General features: G+C 44.1%; 1 protein-coding gene across 1 annotated transcript; it reads left to right on the top strand.

Annotated features, from left to right (window-relative positions):
• Positions 1-910: 910 nt before the first annotated feature.
• tectb (tectorin beta) lies at positions 911-20,120 on the top strand. The gene is made up of 9 exons (XM_038990733.1): positions 911-977; positions 1,090-1,280; positions 1,439-1,590; positions 1,699-1,771; positions 2,064-2,167; positions 14,110-14,193; positions 14,368-14,530; positions 19,299-19,377; positions 20,047-20,120. The coding sequence occupies exons 1-9, from the start codon at positions 911-913 to the stop codon at positions 20,118-20,120; spliced, it is 987 nt and encodes a 328-aa protein (XP_038846661.1).
• Positions 20,121-21,695: the final 1,575 nt, after the last annotated feature.

Here is a 21,695-nt window from a genome sequence, read left to right as displayed (position 1 = left end):
GACATAAAAGGAATGTTAAAGACTAACGCAATGTTGAGTGTGCTGCAGTGATCCCCTGAGACGTTAGTAATTTGAAAGTCAATGTCGTTTCCTTCACAGAGAGCTTTTGTGAGTAGCTCCACAATGGGGTTACCAATTTGGCACTGCCAAGTAGGGGACTTGAGATAGAGGAGAGGTGAGCGGGGTGGGGGAGTTCCTCTTACCGGTAAAGGTATAAAATCCACCCTCTTCGCTGTCTAGCTGTCAGTGGTGGCTAAAGTTCCCAGTCAGTCTATACAGACCACGAAGACCCTCTGACCGAAACCTAGCCAGACTAGAACTAGCCGCCTACCCTTCATGAATCTTCTATGGTAAGGTTAAAGAGATGTTTCACTTAGGTTTAACCTTATTTAGGCCTTACCTAACGTGTTGTCATTTCATTCCATTTTTAAGTCTCTTAACTTGTTTTTTTTTAAACATCCGACATCTCCCTGCGAGCATTTTTAGACCATGTAGAAATCCTAATGGGAACGGACGTTATCAGCTCATGCTAATTAATACTAGAACTATGTATTGGTCATGTCTGTCTGTGACTGTGAAGCGGTTGTGAAGGAGTGGCTGGTTATTAAACCATGATTAAACAAAACAATGGCTTGGGATCTGACTCCCCTGGCTGCTATCGTGATCTCCGCTCAGAGACCAACGATGCTTCATCCCTCCACTCCAGTCCCTAACTTAATTTCACCCTAAAATCTTCTTATTTTTCTTTCCTTTTTGTTTGTACACTGTAATTCAGCTTTTAGCTGTGCATGTGTACAAGCTCAAATAAACCTTATTATATATGGGGAGATTATACGATTTTATGTTCTTATTGACTTATCATAGCAATGTGTTACAATTAAATTCTGATATTTATTTTCAGCCTTTGACAATGGCTGCTGTAAGCGCTCTACTACTGCTACTGCCTGTAGCGTGGACTTGTGCCCCCCAGAAAGCAGGTGAGTATTTTTTCCCTTAAAGAGAGTTGAATCGCTATCCATATGACACTATGGAACAGGTTCTATCAGCATCCTCTAAGATCGGCTTTTCTCTGTGCTCGTTGTTCATCAGACTATGTGATGGTGTCGTGTTTCCCCAATGCCATCATTGCTAACGTCCCGGAGTGTCCCTACGGCTGGGAGATCGGCCAGCTGTCCCTAGGAGGGCTGTGTTACAGCGGTGTCAACAGCCCAGGGTACTTTCGCTTCACCATCCCTGACCTGACGCCCAAAAACAACTCGTACTGTGGCACTCACGCCGAGGTGAGACACTGAACGTACTTTTAATGGAGGGGGTAAGCTTGCCTGAGACATGAAGAGTTGCAGGTCTGAGCAAGGTATTCCAGCTAAATGCAAAGCGATGGGCCTAAAGAATCAACAACCCATCCTCATTCTTTGGCATGTCTGCAATTTTTTCCCAGTATATTGGTGGTAAAGACCCCAAGTATGTCTTCTACAACTCCATTGTGTCCAATGACACTTCACTAACAGTCAGAAACCAGCCGGTCAACTACACGTTCAGCTGCACGTACCGGGCCGCCTACTTGGTCAACAATGCCGTCTTCAGCCAAAGGTAAGCACCGATCCTGGCATTTAGGTCACCGCTGGTACCTTCTGGAAAGCGTTTGCATTCTAACCCAATGACTTGCAGCGTTTTTACTAAACCCTTTGCTTCTTCCAGAGTGGCTACAGTTTTTGTCAACAACGGGAGTTTAGGCACTTTTAGTTCACAGTTGTCTATGAACGTGTTCACGGTAAGTACCTCAAGTTTAGGTTCTCATCAACTTCCCGGACACAGATTAAGCCTAGTCTTGGACATTAAATGGAGATTCTCCATAGAGCATGCTTTTTAGTCCAGGACTAGGCTTAGTCTGGCCCCGCAAAACAGGTTCTTAGCTGCTTGAGTGTAAAACGAAATGCTAACATTAGTTTTGTAATATTATGGAGATAATAATTTGTCCATTACTTGTAAGGATCACTCAGGTCGTAAAAGTCAACTTAATGTGAAAATAAATATAATTGACTAACCTGTGTTCATGTCTTTAGAATTCCAAGTTCCTGTATGCCAAAGACGCCCCCTATGTGATTGACACATCAGAGATTGGCTCTGAAGTGTTCATTGGGATTGAAGCCAAAGGACTCAGCAACAGGTACTCAAAATATAGAGTATATACAGTTGAAGTCGGAAGTTTACATAAACTTAGGTTGGAGTCATTAAAACTTGTTTTTCAACCACTCCACAAATTTCTTGTTAACAAACTATAGTTTTGGCAAGTCGGTTAGGACATCTACTTTGCGCATGACACAGGTCATTTTTCAAACAATTGTTTACAGACAGATTATTTCACTTGTCATTCACTGTATCACAATTTCAGTGGGTCAGAAGTTTACATACACTAAGTTGACTGTGCCTTTAAACAGCTTGGAAAATTCCAGACAATTATGTCATGGCTTTAGAAGGTTCTGATATGCTAATTTACATCATTTGAATCAATTGGAGGTGTACCTGAGGATGTATTTCAAGGCCTACAGATTACTGATTAAACTCAGTGCCTCTTTTCTTGACATCATGGGAAAATCAAAAGAAATCAGCCAATACCTCAGAAAAAAAAATGTAGACCTCCACAAGTCTGGTTCATCCTTCGGAGAAATTTCCAAATACCTGAAGATACCACGTTCATCTGTACAAACAATAGTACGCAAGTATAAACACCATGGGACCACGCAGCCGTCATACCGCTCAGGAATGAGACACGTTCTGTCTCCTAGAGATGAACGTACTTTGGTGGGAAAAGTGCAAATCAATCCCAGAACAACAGCAAAGGACCTTGTGAAGATGCTGGAGGAAACAGGTACAAAAGTATCTATATCCACAGTAAAACGAGTCCTATATTGACATAACCTGAAAGGCCTCTCAGCAAGGAAGAAGCCACTGCTCCAAAACAGCCATAAAAAAGCCAGACTACTGTTTGCAAATGCACATGGGGACAAAGATCATACTTTTTGGAGAAATGTTCTCTGGTCTGATGAAACAAAAATAGAACTGTTTGGCCATTATGACCATCGTTATATTTGGAGGAAAAAGGGGGAGGCTTGCAAGCCGAAGAACAACATCCCAACTGTGAAGCACGGGGGTAGCAACATCATGTTGTGGGGGTGCTTTGCTGCAGGAGGGACTGGTGCCCTTTACAAAATAGATGGCATCATGAGGGAGGAAAATTATGTGGATATATTGAAGCAACATCTCAAGACATGAGTCAGGAAGTTAAAGCTTGGTTGCGAATGGGTCTTCCAAATGGACAATGACCCCAAGCATACTTCCAAAGTTGTGGCAAAAAGGCTTAAGGACAACAAAGTCAAGGTATTGAGTGGCCATCACAAATCCCTTACCTCAATCCCATAGAAAATTGGTGGGCAGAAATGGAAAAGCGTGTGCGAGCAAGGAGGCCTACAAACCTGACTCAGTTACACCAGCTCTGTCAGGAGGAATGGGCCAAAATTCACCCAACTTATTGTGGGAAGCTTGTGGAAGGCTACCCAAAATGTTTGACCTAAGTTAAACAATTTAAAGGCAATGCTACCAAATACTAATTGAGAGTATGTAAACTTCTGACCAACTGGGAATGTGATGAAAGAAATAAAAGCTGAAATAAATGATTCTCTCTACTATTATTCTGACATTTCACATTATTAAAATAAAACTAATTTTTACTTGGATTAAATGTCAGGAATTGTGAAAAACTGAGTTTAAATGTATTTGGCTGAGGTGTATGGAAACTTCCGACTTTAACTGTATGTATATATATTTTGCTAATTTGTATTTATACTGAACAAAAATCGAAAAGCATTATGAATTTCAACAATTTTACTGAGTTACAGTTCAAATAAGGAAATCAGTCCATTTAAATAAATTCATTAGGCCCTAATCTATGTATTTCAAATGACTGGGCAGGGGCTCAGCCATGGGTGTACCTGGGAAGGAATAGGCCCACCAACTGGGGAGCCAGGCCCAGCCAATCAGAATGAGTTTTTCCGCTCAAAAGGACTTTATTACACAGAGAAAAACTCCTCAGTTCCATTACCTGTCCGGGGTGGCTGGTCTCAGATGATCCCACAGGTGAAGAAGCCAGATACAGAGGTCCTGAGCTGGAGTGGTTACATGTGGTCTGCGGTTGTGAGGCCGGTTGGAGGTACTGCCAAATTCTCTACAACAACGTTGGAGGCGGCTTATGGTAGAGAAATTAACATTAAATTATCTGGCAACAGCTCTGGTGGACATTCCTGCAGTCAGCATGCCAATTGCAAGCTTTGTGTTGTGTGACAAAACTATACATTTTAGAGTGGCCCCAGCACAAGGCGCCCCTGTGTAATGATCATGCTGTTTAATCAGCTTCTTGATATGCCACACCTGTCAGGTGGATGGATTATCTTGGCAAAAGAGAAATGCTCACTAACAGGGATGTAATCAAATTTGCGCACAAAATTGGAGAGAAATAAGCTTTTTGTGCGTATGGAACATTTCTGGGATCTTTTATTTCAACTCATGGGACCAACACTTTTCATGTTGCGTTTATATTTTTGTTCAGTATAGATATTCCTCGCCCTGCATAAAGCAAATACACGTGACCAAATACGACAATATGTGAAAGTGGGGGAAAAAACATACAGTTGAAGTCGGAAGTTTACATACACCTTAGCCAAATACATTTAAACTCAGTTTTTCAAAATTCCTGACATTTAATCCGAGTAAAAATTCCCTGTCTTTGGTCAGTTAGTATCACCACTATATTTTAAGAATGTGAAATGTCAGAATAATAGTAGAGAGAAGAATTTATTTCAGCTTTTATTTCTTTCATCACATTCCCAGTGGGTCAGACATTTACATACACTCAATTAGTATTTGGTAGCATTGCCTTTAAATTGTTTAACTTGGGTCAAACGTTTCGGGTAGCCTTCCACAAGCTTCCCACAATGAGTTGGGTGAATTTTGGCCCATTCCTCCTGACAGAGCATGTGTAACTGAGTCGGGTTTGTAGGCCTCCTTGCTCGCACACGCTTTTTCAGTTCTGCCCACAAATTTTCTATAGGATTGAGGTCAGGGCTTTGTGATGGCCACTCCAATACCCTGACTGTGTTGTCCTTAAGCAATTTTGCCACAACTTTGAAAGTATGCTTGGGGTCATTGTCCATTTGGAAGACCCATTCGCAACCAAGCTTTAACTTCCTGACTGATGTCTTGAGATGTTGCTTCAATATATCCACATAATTTTCCTTTCCTCATGATGCCATCTATTTTGTGAAGTGCACCAGGCCCTCCTGCAGCAAAGCATCCCCACAACATTATGCTGCCACCCTCGTGCTTCACGGTTAGGATGGTGTTCTTCGGCTTGCAAGCCTCCCCCTTTTTCTTCCAAACATAACGATGGTCATAATGGCCAAACAGTTCTATTTTTGTTTCATCAGACCAGAGGACATTTCTCCAAAAAGAATGATCTTTGTCCCCATGTGCAGTTGCAAACAGTAGTCTGGCTTTTTTATGGCAGTTTTGGAGCTGGGGCTTCTTCCTTGCATTGAAAGCGGCCTTTCAGGTTATGTCGATATAGGACTCGTTTTACCATGGATAATGGATACTTTTGTACCTGTGTCCTCCGGCATCTTCACAAGGTCCTTTGTTGTTGTTCTGGGATTGATTTGCACTTTTCCCGCAAAGAGGCACTGAGTTTCAAGGTAGGCCTTGAAATACATCCACAGGTACACCTCCAATTGACTCAAATTATGTCAATTAGCCTATCAGAAGCTCTAAAGCAATGACATACTTTTCTGGAATTTTCCAAGCTGTTTAAAGGTACAGTCAACTTAGTGTATGTAAACTTCTGACCCACTGGCATTGTGATACAGTGAATTATAAGTGAAATAATCTGTCTGTAAACAATTGTTGGAAAAATTACTTGTGTCATGCACAAAGTAGATGTCCTAACCGACTTGCCAAAACTATAGTTTGTTAACAAGAAATTTGTGGAGTGGTTATACAACGAGTTTTAATGACTCCAACCTAAGTGTATGTAAACTTCTGACTTCAACTGTAGGTGTTGGAGACAAACAGTGCCTTCAGAAAGTATTTATACCCCTTGACTGATTCCACATTTTGTTGTGCTACAGCCAGAATTCAAAATGTATTAAATTGATTCATTTTCTCTCACCCATTTACACACAATACCCCATAATGACAAAATTAAAATATGTTTTTAGAAATGTTGGCAAATTTATTGAAAATGAAATACAGAAATATAGTATCTAATTTACATAGGTATTCACACCCCTGAGTCAATACATGCTAGAATCAACTTTGGCAGTGATTACAGCCGTGAGTCTTTATGGGTAAGTCTCTAAGAGCTTTGCACACCTGGATTGTACAATATTTGCTCATTATTATTAAAAGAATTCTCCAAGCTTTGTCAAATTGGCTGTTGATCATTGTTAGACAGCCATTTTCAAGTCCTGCCATAGATTTTCAAGTCGATTTAAGTCAAAACTGTAACCAGGCCACTCAGGAACATTCAACGTTGTCTTGCTAAGCAACTCCAGTGTATATTTGGCCTTGTGTTTTAGGTTATTGTCCTGTTGAAAGGGGAATTATTCTCCCAGTGCCTGGTGGAAAGCAGACTGAACCAGCTTTTCCTCTAGGATTTTGCCTGCGCTTAGCTCCATCCCGTTTATTTTTTTTGTCCATAAAAATTCCTCAGTCCGTAACAATTACAAGCATACCCATAACATGATGCAGCCACCACTATTCTTGAAAATATGGAGTGAGGTACTCAGTAATGTGTTGTATTGTGTCACACCCTGATCTGTTTCACCTGTCCTTGTGCTTGTCTCCACTCCTCCAGGTGTCACCCATCTTCCCTATTATCCCCAGGGTATTTATACCTGTGTTTTCTATTTGTCCGTGCCAGTTCGTCTTGTTTTGTCAAGTCAACCAGCGTGTTACTCCGTGCTCCTGCTTTTTTCCTTTTCTCAGTTTTAGCTAGTCCTCCCGGTTTTGACCCAAGCCTGCCTTGACTCTGAACCTGCCTGCCTGACCATGCTGCCTGCCCTGACCTTGAGCCTGCCTGCCACTCTGTACCTCCTGGACTCTGACCTTGTTGTGATCTTTTGCCTGTCCATGACCATTCTCTTGCCTGCCCCTTGGATACTAAGACATATCAGAGATTTAAACCATCTGCCTCCCATGTCTGCAGCTGTGCTCTTATAGTACGAACTGGCCATGGCAGACCCAGCAGACTTGGACCAGCTCCGCCACGCTGTCTCCCTGCAGGTAGCCACCATTGGGAGGCATGAGGAGCTACTGCTGGAACTTTTGGAAGGGCTTCATTCCCTGACTGAACCCCACGACCAAGGGTTCAAGGCTATTATGGAGCAAATCAGTGAGTTAGCTCATAAGCAGCCTGCCACCTCTGAGACCTCCCACCCACCCAGTAACCTGTCTACAATCCGTGGTGGGTTTGTACAGCCTAACCCGGCTCCCCGAGAACCCTGCTTACCTCCTCTGGAGCGATATTCTGGGGATCCTGGAACCTGCCAGGGTTTTCTTTCTCAGTGCTCCCTTATTTTTGAGCTACAGACATCTTCGTTCCCTTCGGACCGGTCGAAGATAGCGTATATTATTACGCTAATGACGGGAAGGGCCCTCTTCTGGGCTACGGAAGTTTGGGAGCAACAATCCGCCATTTGTCGTCATCTGGAAGATTTCATGGCAGAGGTGAGGAAGGTGTTTGATTCTCCAGTATCTGGGAGAGAGGTGGCCTGAAAACTACTTGAATTACGTCAAGACTCCCATTATTGTGGCAGACTACGCAGTAGATTTTCACACATTGGCCGCCAAGAGTGCCTGGAATCCGGAGTCCCAATTCGATACTTTCCTTCACAGACTTTCAGAGGAAATAAAAGATGAGCTAGCAGCTCGGGAGTTACCGCTGGGCCTCGATTCCCTTATTGCCCTTACTCTTAGGATTGATGGGCGTCTACGGGAATGCAGGAGTGAGAGGAGGTCTGGTCTTGGACACACTTGTTCATCCGCTGCTGCTCGTACATATCCGAAGGAATCCAGAAGTCCCCGAAGGCTGTATTTCCAAGAAGACCTGAAGCCACCTGAGTTCCCTCAAGAATCATCGGCGACAGGTGAGTCAGATACACCGGAACCTATGCAACTGGGCAGAGCTAGATTGTCGCCTATGGAACCTTCACATAGGCTAAGTTCCAACAGTTGTCTGTACTGTGGGGCTGCGGAACATTATATAGCCACCTGCCCGGTTAAGAGACCTATTTCTTTAGTAGGTACAAGTACTCTGGTGAGCCAGACTGGGAATCCTTTATTTTCCATCAACTACATTCCCTTTTTTGTGATACTGCTGTGGGGAAACCAGTCTAAGTCTCTCCGGATGCTCATTGACTCTGGGGCGGATGAGAGTTTATGGACGCTACCCTAGTTTCTGAATTAGGTATCCCCACTCAACTCCTCTCTGTTCCCATGGACGCTAGAGCACTGGACGGCCGGAAATCTTTTCAATGAGACCCCCGTGATCCTCTTGTGTTGGAATTTTCTTGGCTCCAAAAACACAACCCCGTTATTGACTGGACCACAAGTTCAATCCTGGGTTGGAGTCCGTTCTGCCATTCCCATTGCCTCAAAGCAGCGCAGCCTTCCCCGAGACAGCCTCCTCAGGACTTAAGTCAAGCCACGGATTTCTCTACTGTCCCCGCAGAGTACCATGACCTCCTGGAGGTCTTCAGCAAGGCACGGGCTACTTCTCTTCCCCTGCATCGTCCCTACGATTGTGCCATTGACCTTCTCCCAGGCATCACACCACCTCGTGGTCGGCTATATTCCCTATCTGGCCCGGAGACCAAGGCCATGGAGCAGTATATTGAGGACTCTCTGGCTGCTGGAGGCATCCGTCCTTCTGCATCCCCTGCCAGCGCAGGGTTTTTCTTTGTGGAAAAGAAGTAAAACATTATGAGTACCTGGTCATGCCGTTTGGACTCACCAACACCCCTGCGGTCTTCCAGGCCCGGGTAAACAATGTGCCCCGGGACATGTTAAATCATTTTGTGTTCGTCTACCTCAACAACATCCTGTTTTTTCAAGTTCTGCCCAATAACACATCCTCCATGTTCGACAAGTCCTTCAGCGCCTCCTGGAGAACCAGTTATTTGTGAATGCAGGGATGTGTGATTTCCACCGTTTTACCCTCTCCTTTCTGGGATATGTCATCGCAGAAGGAAATGTCCAGATGGACCCGGAAAAGGTGAAAGCAGTAGTGGATTGGTCCCAACCTATGTCCAGGGTGCAGCTACAACGTTTCCTGGGGTTTGCCAATTTCTACCAGCGTTTCATTCGAGGCTACAGCACCCTGGTGGGCCCCCTCTCGGCACTCACCTCTCCAAAGATAACGTTCACATTGTCCCCAGCGGTTGACAGAGCCTTTGTGGACCTGAAGCATCGGTTCACTACAGCCCCATCCTCGTCCATCAGGACCTGTCCTGTCAGTTTATGGTTGCGGTTGATGGTTCTGATGTTGGAGTGGGGGCTATCTTATCCCAGCGATCCGTCCAGGACCAAAAGCTCCATCCCTGTGCCTTCCTGTCCCATCGTCTCAACTCTGCAGAAAGAAACTATGATGTGGGTAACCGAGAACTCCTGGCGATCAAGATTCGACTGGAGGAGTGGAGATGCTGGCTGGAGGGAGCAGAACATCCGTTTTTGGTTCTGACCGACCACAAGAATTTGGAATATCTCCAAACAGCCAAGCGCCTTAAATCCAGGCAGGCCGGGTGGGCTCTGTTATTCACCAGGTTCAACTTCTCCATTTCCTATCACCCAGGGTCCAAGAATGTTAAACCTGACACCTTCTCTCACCGGTACAGTCCCGCTGCCACATCCTCTGACTCAGAGACCATCCTCCCTACCTCATGTGCTTGCGGTTGCTGTGGGCTGGGGTATTGAGACCCTGGTCTGGAAGGCACAACGTTCCCAGCCTGCCCCTGGAGGGGGCCCGGCTAACCGGTTGTTCGTCCCCAATTCAGTCCAGTCCTGGAATGGGCTCATTCCTCCAGGCTTACCTGTCATCCGGGTTCCCGTCGAACCCTGGCCTTCCTCCGACAACGTTTCTGGTGGCTCACAATGGTTCCTGACGCCTCTGCCTTTCGTCGCCGCGTGCACCGTTTATGCTCAGAATAAGACTCAGCGGCAAGCCCCTTCCGGCCTACTTCAGCCACTACCTGTCCCTCATCGTCCCTGGTCCCATATCTCCCCACTTTGTTACTGGGCTCTCTCCGTCTGATGGCAACACCATCATTCTGACGGTAGTGGATCGGTTTTCCAAGGCCGCCCATTTCATCCCTCTCCCCAAACTACTCTCTGCCAAAGAGATGGCCCAGCTCATGGTGCAGCACGTCTTCAGGATCCACGGACTCCCGGTGGATATGGTCTCCAACCGGGGTCCTCAGTTCTCGTCTCAGTTCTTGAAGGCGTTCTGCACCCTTATTGGGTCGTCGGCCAGCCTGTCCTCCGGATTCCATCCCCAATCCAACGGCCAGTCGGAGCGAGCAATTCAAGACCTGGAAACAACCTTAAGATGCCTCATCTCGACCAACCCCACTACCTGAAGCCGACAACTGGTCTGGGCAGGAAGTCAACATACCCTCGGCCCAGATGTTCATCCGCCACTGTCGGCATACCTGGAGAAGAGCCCGGGCGGCGCTTCTCAAGACCAACTCCAGGTATCGTCGACAAGTGGACTGCCGCCGGACTCCAGCTCCTCGCTATCGCATTGGGCAGAGGGTATGTCTAGCCACATGGGACCTGCCCCTTCGGGTGGAGTCCCGCAAACTTTCCCCCCGTTTCATTGGCCCTTTCCCCATCTCTAGAGTCCATCGTTCCACTGCTGTTTGTCTTTTGTTACCCTGTACCCTCCATATTCACCCTACGTTCCATGTGTCTCGGATTAAGCCCGTGTCCCATAGCCCTTTGTCTTCTGTTTCCAGGTCCATCCCTACGCCCCTTGTCATCGATGGCCATCCGGCGTACACGGTGAGATGCCTCCTGAGTGTTCGACCGCGGGGCAGGGGTTTCCAGTACCTGGTTGACTGGGAGGGTTATGGCCTGGAGGAGAGGTGCTGGGTACCCGCTAGAGACATCCTGGACCCAGCCCTCATCGCCGACTTCCACCGCCGGCACCCCGGTCAACCAGGTATGCGCCCAGGTAGGACACCAGGTGGCACCCCTAGATGGGTAGGGGGGTACTGTCACACCCTGATCTGTTTCACCTATCCTTGTGCTTGTCTCTACCCCCTCCAGGTGTCACCCATCTTCCCCATTATCCCCTGGGTATTTATACTTGTGTTTCCTGTCTGTGCCAGTTCGTCTTGTTTTGTCAAGTCAACCAGCGTGTTGCTCCTGCTTTTTCCTTTTCTCAGTTTTTTGCTAGTCCTCCCAGTTTTGACCCAAGCCTGCCTTGACTCTGAACCCACCTGCCTGACCATACTGCCTGCCCTGACCTAGAGCCTGCCTGCCACTCTGTACCTCCTGGACTCTGACCTTGTTATGATCTTTTGCCTGTCCACGACCATTATCTTGCCTGCCCCTTGGATACTAATAAATGTCAGAGACTCGAACCATCTGCCCCCCCGTGTCTGCATCTGGGTCTCGCCCTGTGCCCTTATAGTATTGTATTTTCCAAAAACAACACTTTGTATTCAGGACAAAAAAGTTAATTTCTTTGACACATTTTTTGCAGTATTACTTTAGTGGCTTGTTGCAAACAGGATGCTTGTTTATGAATATTTTTATTCTGTACAGGCTTCCTCCTTTACACTCCGTCAATTAGGTTAGTGTTGTGGAGTAACTACAATGTAGTTGTTTTATCCTATCACACTCATTAAACTCTGTAACTGTTTTAAAGTCACCACTGGTGTCAAGGATTCCCCCGGTACTGCTGCTCATTCCGTGCACCAGCTCCAGAGGTCTACGTCACCGGCCTCTAGGCATCACTGAACTGTTTCATTATACACACCTGGTTCCCATTCCCCCTGATTAGTAGTTGTATATGTGCCCTCTGTTCACCATTGTTTTGTCGGTTATTGTTACCACGTCCGTTGGTCCTGTGCGTACCCGTGCTGTTGTATCGGCTTCCAAGCTGCGTGTATTATGTACTCGTTATTCCAGGTCTCGTCCCGTGTATTTGCGGGTTTAATCTCGCTCTTTTGTTTGGGTTACATACCTGTTTTGTATACGTGTTTGTTCTGGGCTTTGTCCCCGTGGCTTTCATGGCATGTTGTATTTTTGGGTGGAGTATTAATTAACTGGACAGTAGCGTCCCACCTGGCCAACATCCGGTAAAATTGCAGAGCGCAAAAGTCAAACTAGAGAATTATAAATATTTAGCTTACATAAAATCACAAGTGTAATACATAAAAATAAAGCTTAACTTCTTGTTAATCAAGTTATTGTGTCAGATTTCAAAAAGGCTTTACGGCGAAAGCACACCATGCGATTATCTGAGGACAGCGCCCCGCATTCAAAAGCATGAAAAACATATTTCAACCAGGCAGGTGCGCCACGAAAGTCAGAAATAGTGATATAATAAATGCCTTACCTTTGATGATCTTCTTCTGTTGGCACTCCAAAAGGTCCCAGATACATCACAAATGGTCCTTTTGTTTGATAATGTCCTTTATATCCATAAAAACTCAGTTAAGCTGGCGCGCTTCAGTCAATAATTCCCTCCATCAAAATGCATACAAAATTAATCACAAACGTTACTAATAACCTTTCCAAACAAGTCAAACAACGTTTATAATCAAACCTTAGGTACTCTAATACGTAAATAAACGATAAAATTTAAGACGGAGAATCGTTATAGTCTTTACCGGAGAAAGACCAAAGAATGCGCTCTCTTCCACACGCTTGGAAACACTACAGCCAAAATGGGAGCCACCTAGAAAAACAAAAATTTCTGGCTCAATTTTCCAAAAACCAGCATGAAACTCTTTCTAAAGACTGTTGACATCTAGTGGAAGCCCTAGGAACTGCAGTCTGGGAGGATTTTGCCTTATAATAAAAGTGACAGCTATAGTGGTAGGCTCAAATATATTTTTGGCTTTGGTTTGTCCTCTGGGTTTCGCCTGCCATATTTACATTTACATTTTAGTCATTTAGCAGACGCTCTTATCCAGAGCGACTTACAGTAGAGTGCATACATTTTATTACATTTTTACATTTTCATTACATTTTACATACTGAGACAAGGATATCCCTACCGCCCAAACCCTCCCTAACCCGGACGACGCTATGCCAATTGTGCATCGCCCCACGGACCTCCCGGTTGCGGCCGGCTGCGACAGAGCCTGGGCGCGAACCCAGCCCAGCCTGGGCGCGAACCCAGAGACTCTGGTGGCGCAGCTAGCACTGCGATGCAGTGCCCTAGACCACTGCGCCACCCGGGAGGCTGCCACCCATATCAGTTCTGTTATACTCACAGACATAATTTTAACAGTTAAGTATTTTCTATCCAAATCTACCATTTATATGCATATCCTAGCTTCTGGGCCTGAGTAACAGGCAGTTTACTTTGGGCACGATTTTCATCCGGACGTGAAAATACTGCCCCCTACCCAAGAGAGGTTAAAACCCCCTATTACGTATTCCTGCACCTGTCTCCATTCCTTTATACAACGTATAAATTGGCCTCATGGTGATTCTCTGAGCGGTTTACTTCATCTCCACTTTTCACATTTAATTGATTTGTAAAAAGTTCTAAACATAATTCCACGTTGACATTATGGGGTATTGTGTGTAGGCCAATGATGTAATCCATCAGTCTGTAACACAACAAAATGTGGAATAAGTCAAGGGGTGTGAATAATTTCTGAAGGCACTGTATTTGTATCATGCAACATTCATTCACCCTTAAAGAGAACACCTCTCTGGATAGAAATTAAGAAAAAGAAGGGGATGATAGCACAAAACAGGGGGACGTGCCCCCAGATCCCCCTCTCTTGAATATAATTGTCCAACATTCTTTGCTCCCCACAGATTCAAAGTGGTGATAAGCAACTGCTGGGCGACACCCACTCCTTACTCAATAGACAAGAAGAGGTGGAATCTCATCATCAACAGGTATTTCAGTGGTAACCAACCTAATTCGCACTGCTTGCTGATCAAAACCCAACTTTGTGGAATGAACAAATTCATACTGAATTGCATTGAACTTTCGTACAGGTGATACAGCTTTTCCTATATTTTCCAAACATTTTATCAAACATTCAATCAATTGAGGTCTCTCGTTCACAGCTGCTCGTATGACAAAACTGTGACCGTTTTCGAGAATGCCAAAGACAGCCGCTCCATGTTCAAGTTCAACTCATTCCGCTTCCAGCGCCAGGAGAAGGTGTCCACTGTTTGGCTTCACTGCGAGGTTGGGGTTTGTGACGGGGAAAAACTCTCATGTCAGCCAGTAAGTATGACATTTTACCATCCTACATATGTAACATGGGACATTTGTGATGAATAAGCAAAACTAACGGAGTCATTACATTTGCGTAGTCGCCAGGAAGTCGATACTGGACAAGGGTCTTTCTATAAACTAGGGTACCAGTGAGCGTAGTATGTGGACAACTGTTTAGAGCTGTTACACAGTCATTAATAATAATTAGCTAAACAAATTCATTTGAATACATTAAAATATAAAAGGGGGAACATAGATACATTCAATTTAATTCATGAGTTGAATCAAAACCTTTCTCATGCTTGGCATCTTCACAGATTTGGCAAAAATTATGTGACATAAAACATGAACTTTCTCTCCTTATATTTATGATACTATTAGTTGTTGTCATATACTAATCATTTAAGAATTAAATTACACATTGAACTTGATTCTGTAAAATTCCTGGATAATGCTGTTGGAGTCAGTTTTCATGGGCACACATATCCAAAATAATTATGCGATTGCAAAATTGAATGCTTCTAACAGCGAGTAACTTTAACATGACTAATAAAACAAAAATCTATACTGTCATTAAGGGGGTTCTTCAATAATCACGCATAATTGTTTGATGTCTAGCTATTTAGTTGTGGGGACATTATTGCCCATTACCAGCTGATTCAGGAAAGGCTTTTATGAATGACAGTCAAGTGATAAAGAGCTTGTGTGATACTGCACGTGTTTTGAACAACAGCCAAAGTGAGGGAATTAATGTGGATCTCGAGGATTGACAGAACATTGGTGTCTATGTTAGGTGGTCAAGATAGTCTATGTCATAGCCAAAATTAGGTCAAGATTCCTGAGGTATATTTCTGCATATATGTTACGCACGCCTCTTGGAGGGAACGTAACACCCTGCTACACTCAACTCCCCGTGGAGTGAAAGAGGTATGACTGCAGGTGCGGGTAAGGATGACAAAGGCAGAATATATTACCGTTTACAGGGAATATATTTCCTTCACGCGGTAATTTGGAGAAAAGGGGCTGGTCGGAACCAAAGCAAAGAAAGTTAAAGTTAAAGAGCTCCCTCTCCTACCTTACGTACCCACCCACAACTTACCTAACTAGCACCAACTGGTGCACTAACCAAAACACAGGGGATGGTCCGCCCAGGTCTTACCTAGTGTGGATAGACATAGTACGGGTATATGTATGCCCGCAGGCCTCTTGCCTAAGCACTCCCAAGGTGCCTTACCCTTCCCCCCAGGAACAAATTAAACAAAATAATACACACTTAAAGTGAACAATTTCACTAATCAAAATCAGGACATACCAAGAAGCTCTCTCCTCCTAACAAAGGAACACTGGCTTTTAAAGCTGCAGAAGGAGTCGGTAATTGAAAACAGCTGTATCTCCTAATGAGAGCTCCGATCATCAATGGGGCCGACCAATCAGCTGCTTAGGACTTAAGGAAGCCATTTCCTGAAATACACACATAAACACATACAAACCCACAACAACACAGAAACTGGGGAACGTAACAATATAAAACCAAAAAACAACTTTATATGGGGTGGATGGGCTTAAATTTGAACTGTCTGTCATTGGTCAGGTGCCCAGCCAATACTTCCAGTCCTTTCAAAGTAGGAGGTAGCCTAGCGGTTAACCTCTTCCAGACAGTTGTACAGAGCAGATGTTGAGGGGCTAGGGGTTGTTTCTGGAAGCCGTGGGTATTTTGGTAGCTCAGTCTCTCAGTCAGTCTGACACTGTCTAAAAATATGAATAGCTGTCAACTACTTGCATCCTCTGTCCTTGAGAATCTCAATTGCATGATTCATCGCATCCTCGCTCCTCGTCTCCTTCTCAAAATCCATTGGATGAGAAGGTCAGAGGTCCCTCCCCTCAACTTCTTATCTAATGGGTATTGAGAAGGAGGCGAGGAGAGAGTATGTGAGGAAATGCAATTGAGATTCTTCCCTTGTTCCCTCCATTACTCACCTCCCTCTCAAAGTACATTGTGGGAGAGAACTAAGGCTTCCTCCCCTCGGGCTCCAATGCACTTTCAAGGAGAGGCAAGGAGTATTGGAAAAAGACAGAGGAAGCAAGAATTTGATGGCTAGGTTTCAGATACAGACTCACTCACACCACACACACACACAGACAGGCTTGTACAGCTAACCTTGTGGGGACACACAATTCAGTCCCATTCAAAATCCTATTTTCTCTAACCACTAAACCTAACCCTAACCAGTACACTTACCCTAAACCAAAAACCTAACACTAACCCTAAAACTAACCCTACCCTTAATGTAATTCTAATTTTAACCTTAACCCTAAACCCCCTATAAATAGCATTTGACCTCATGGGGACTAACAATGTCCCCAGTTGGTCAAATGTTTGTTAGTAAACTATTCTTGTGGGGACTTCTGGTCCCCACAAGAATAGTTAAAACACGTCCACACACACACACACAATATTGAAGAGTTTACTGATTTTGTGGTGTCCATTTTTAATGTGCCATTTTTTATATTTTGTTGGTGATAGGTGGAGTTATGACATCATTGTGCGTATCTAGAATCTTATTTAAAAAAAAAATTATTTCACCTTTATTTAACCAGGTAGGCAAGTTGAGAACAAGTTCTCATTTACAATTGCGACCTGGCCAAGATAAAGCAAAGCAGTTCGACACATACAACAACACAGAGTTACACATGGAGTAAAGCAAACATACAGTCAGTAATACAGTAAAAAATAAGTCTATATACAATGTGAGCAAGTGAGGTGAGATAAGGGAGGTAAAGGCAAAAAAAGGCCATGGTGGCGAAGTAAATACAATATAGCAAGTAAAACACTGGAATGGTAGATTTGCAGTGGAAGAATGTGCAAAGTAGAGATATAAATAATAGGGTGCAAAGGAGCAAAATAAATAAATCAATAAATACAGTAGGGGGAGAGGTAGTTGTTTGGGCTAAATTATAGATGGGCTATGTACAGGTGCAGTAATCTGTGAGCTGCTCTGACAGCTGGTGAGGGAGATAAGTGTTTCCAGTTTCAGAGATTTTTGTAGTTCATTCCAGTCATTAGCAGCAGAGAACCTAAAGGAGAGGCGGCCAAAGGAAGAATTGGTTTTGGGGGTGACCAGAGAGATATACCTGCTGGAGCGCGTGCTACAGGTGGGTGCTGCTATGGTGACCAGCGAGCTGAGATAAGGGGGGACTTTACCTAGCAGGGTCTTGTAGATGACCTGGAGCCAGTGGGTTTGGCGACGAGTATGAAGCGAGGGCCAGCCAACGAGTGCGTACAGGTCGCAGTGGTGGGTAGTATATGGGGCTTTGGTGACAAAACGGATGGCACTGTGATAGACTGCATCCAATTTATTGAGTAGGGTATTGGAGGCTATTTTGTAAATGACATTGCCGAAGTCGAGGATCGGTAGGATGGTCAATTTTACAAGGGTATGTTTGGCAGCATGAGTGAAGGATGCTTTGTTGCGAAATAGGAAGCCAATTCTAGATTTAACTTTGGATTGGAGATGTTTGATGTGAGTCTGGAAGGAGAGTTTACAGTCTAACCAGACACCTAGGTATTTATAGTTGTACACATATTCTAAGTCAGAACCGTCCAGAGTAGTGATGTTGGACGTGCGGGCAGGTGCAGGCAGCAATCGGTTGAAGAGCATGCATTTAGTTTTACTCGTATTTAAGAGCAATTGGAGGCCACGGAAGGAGAGTTGTATGGCATTGAAGCTCGTCTGGAGGGTTGTTAACACAGTGTCCAAAGAAGGGCCAGAAGTATACCGAATGGTGTCGTCTGCATAGAGGTGGATCAGAGACTCACCAGCAGCAAGAGCGACATCATTGATGTATACAGAGAAGAGAGTCGGTCCAAGAATTGAACCCTGTGGCACCCCCATAGAGACTGCCAGAGGCCCGGACAACAGGTCCTCCGATTTGACACACTGAACTCAATCAGAGAAGTAGTTGGTGAACCAGGCAGGGCAATCATTTGAGAAACCAAGGCTATCGAGTCTGCCGATGAGGATGTGGTGATTGACAGAGTCGAAAGCCTTGGCCAGGTCAATGAATACGGCTGCACAGTATTGTTTCTTATCGATGGCGGTTAGGATATCGTTTAGGACCTTGAGCGTGGCTGAGGTGCACCCATGACCAGCTCTGAAACCAGATTGCATAGCGGATGGTGGGATTCGAAATGGTCGGTAATCTGTTTGTTGACTTGGCTTTCAAAGACCTTAGAAAGGCAGGGTAGGATAAATATAGGTCTGTAGCAGTTTGGGTCAAGAGTGTCCCCCTCTTTGAAGAGGGGGATGACCGCAGCTGCTTTCCAATCTTTGGGAATCTCAGACGACACAAAAGAGAGGTTGAACAGGCTAGTAATAGGGGTTGCAACAATTTCGGCAGATAATTTTAGAAAGAAAGGGTCCAGATTGTCTAGCCCGGCTGATTTGTAGAGGTCTAGATTCCTGTAACTACACATGTGAAGCTGCAAGAAAATCATATTTAAATGTATATCCAACAATTTTGAAATGTTGACGCTGACGTTGGCCCCTTTATTTATAGAATGACCCATAAATGCAAACTCTGTCATTGCACCTAAAAACTGCTGAAGTGCAATGCCTTCCACTCACTGTCCAATTAAAATGCATACTTTTTACTTATCTGCAAATTCCAGTTTAGTGCATTCACAACACACCTAACCCATTACATCTATCAGGAGTTGGTTGTATACAGCTCTGATCAGCAAAGAGGTCATTAAACACTATCTTCTAATCTTTTTAAGGGCCCGTGCACTGCCAGAAGCCTCCCTTCTGAAGCACAGCCAAGTGGCGGTATCCTCACCACAGAGTTCCACTTTAAAGGTATGTCTTTTTCATCTTGATGTAACATTTCCTGACCTATCACTTGTGGTTCCCCTTTGCCTATGTAACAACTAAGGGGTGGTATAGTCTATACATGCAATATAATGTAACATAGCATTAGAGGCTCCTTTTTGTCTTTGTTTCACGTTTTTATTTTTTAATAATTGAAAATCAGTTAATAAATGAGTCATTTTTTCCAATGTTTTTTTAACACCAGCAAGGTGCCAAGGTCTTGCTTGTGCTGTACGCTGTAACGTTTAACTTCCATCATAATTTGCTGTCTGCCTTTCTATTATGTCTCACTGTTTCCCACAGCTAATGAATCTTCCAATAATGAACACATCACAGGTAATTATCGAAGAGCCGATCACATGGCATAATTACATAAAAAATCTATATTGCCTATTTTCAATCAGTTGACATGTAACCGCTGAGTTTAATGTTGTGTTTTTAATGCTGCTGCTGACTCCGAAATAGGATGTTTGCTGAAGTGACGCATTTATGCTGAAACAGTACATTTATGCTTGAAAAAAGGCTCCGTATCTTTTTTTATTATCCCAACAATTAGTACTATTGTAGTGTATTGTAAGTGCATTTATGATGTCCTCCAATTTGTGTTTCTCTTATCTATTTCCTGTTTCTACCCTGTCTCTTTCCTGTTTCTCCCAGGCACGTCTCTATGTATCCTGTGTATAGTCCTGGTAAACACACTGTTGGGTTGTGTTAATCTACCCAAAATGTAGAATATATAAATGCATTAGAACTGTATGTGTGGACACACTACTACACTTTTGGAGAGGATATGAAACTACATAGACATGCTGGACACATATACTGACAAGGATATACACTACCGGTCTAAAGTTTGGACACACCTACTCATTCAAGGGGTTTTCTTAATTTTTACTATTTTATACATTGTAGAATAATAGTAAAGACATCAAGACTATTAAATAAGACATATGGAATCATATGGAATCACCAAAAAAGTGTTAAATAAAACAAAATATATTTTATATATGAGATTCTTCAAAAGCCACCCTTTGCCTTGATGACAGCTTTGCACACTCTTTGCATTCTATCAACCAGCTTCACCTGGAATTCTTTTCCAACAGTCTTGAAGGAGTTCCCACATATGCAGAGCACTTGTTGGCTGCTTTTCCTTCAGTCTCCCAAACCATCTCAATTTGGTTGAGGTTGGGGGATTGTGGAGGCCAGGTCATCTGATGCAGCAGTCCATCACCCTCCTTCTTGGTAAAATAGCCCTCACACAGCCTGGAGATGTGATGGGTCATTGTCCTGTTGAAAAACAAATGATAGTTCCACTAAGCCCAAACCAGATGGGATGGCGTATCACTGCAGAATGCTGTGGTAGCCATGCTGGTTAAGTGTGCCTTGAATTCTAAATAAATCACAGAGTGTTACCAGCAAAGCACCCTTACACCATAACACCTCCTCCATGCCTTACGGTGGGAAATACACAGGCGGAGATCATTCGTTCACCCACACCGCGACTCACAAAGACACGGTGGTTGGAACCAAAAATCGCCAATTTGGACTCCAGACCAAACAACACATTTCCACCGGTCTAATGTCCATTGCTCGTGTTTCTTGGCCCAGGCAAGTCTCTTCTCATTGGTGTCCTTTATTAGAGGTTTCTTTGGAGCAATTCGACTATGAAGGCCTGATTCACACAGTCTCCTCTGAACAGTTGATTATGAGATGTGTCTGTGACTTGAACTGTGTGAAGCATTTATTTGGGCTGCAATTTCTGAGGCTGGTAAGTCTAATTCGCAGCAGAGGTAACTCTGGGTCTTACATTCCTGTGCCAATCCTCATGAGAGCCAGTTTCATCATAGCGCTTGATGGCTTTTGCGACTGCACTTGAAGAAACTTTCAAAGTTCTTCAAATTTTCCGTATTGACTGACCTTCATGTCTTAAAGTAATGATGGACTGTCATTTCTCTTTGCTTTTTTGAGCTGTTCTTGCCATAATGTGGACTTGGTCTTTTACCAAATAGGGCAATCTTCTGTATACCCCCCTACCTTGTCACAACGCAACTGATTGGCTCAAACGCATTAAGGAAAGAAATTCCACAAATTAACTTTTAAGAAGGCACACCTGTTAATTGAAATGCATTCCAGGTGACTACCTCATGAATCTGGTTGAGAGAATGCCAAGAGTGTGCAAAGCTGTCATCAAGTTAAAGGGTGGCTTTTTGAAGAATCTCAAATAAGAAATAGATTTTGATTTGTTTTAACACTATTTTGGTTACTACTTGATTCCATATGTGTTATTTAGTGGTGTTGATGTCTTC

Source organism: Salvelinus namaycush, chromosome 4, assembly GCF_016432855.1.
Source record: "Salvelinus namaycush isolate Seneca chromosome 4, SaNama_1.0, whole genome shotgun sequence".
Taxonomy (NCBI): Eukaryota; Metazoa; Chordata; class Actinopteri; order Salmoniformes; family Salmonidae; genus Salvelinus; species Salvelinus namaycush.
The sequence above is the reverse complement of the archived record's forward strand: the minus strand, read 5'-3'. Positions and strand labels throughout refer to the sequence as shown.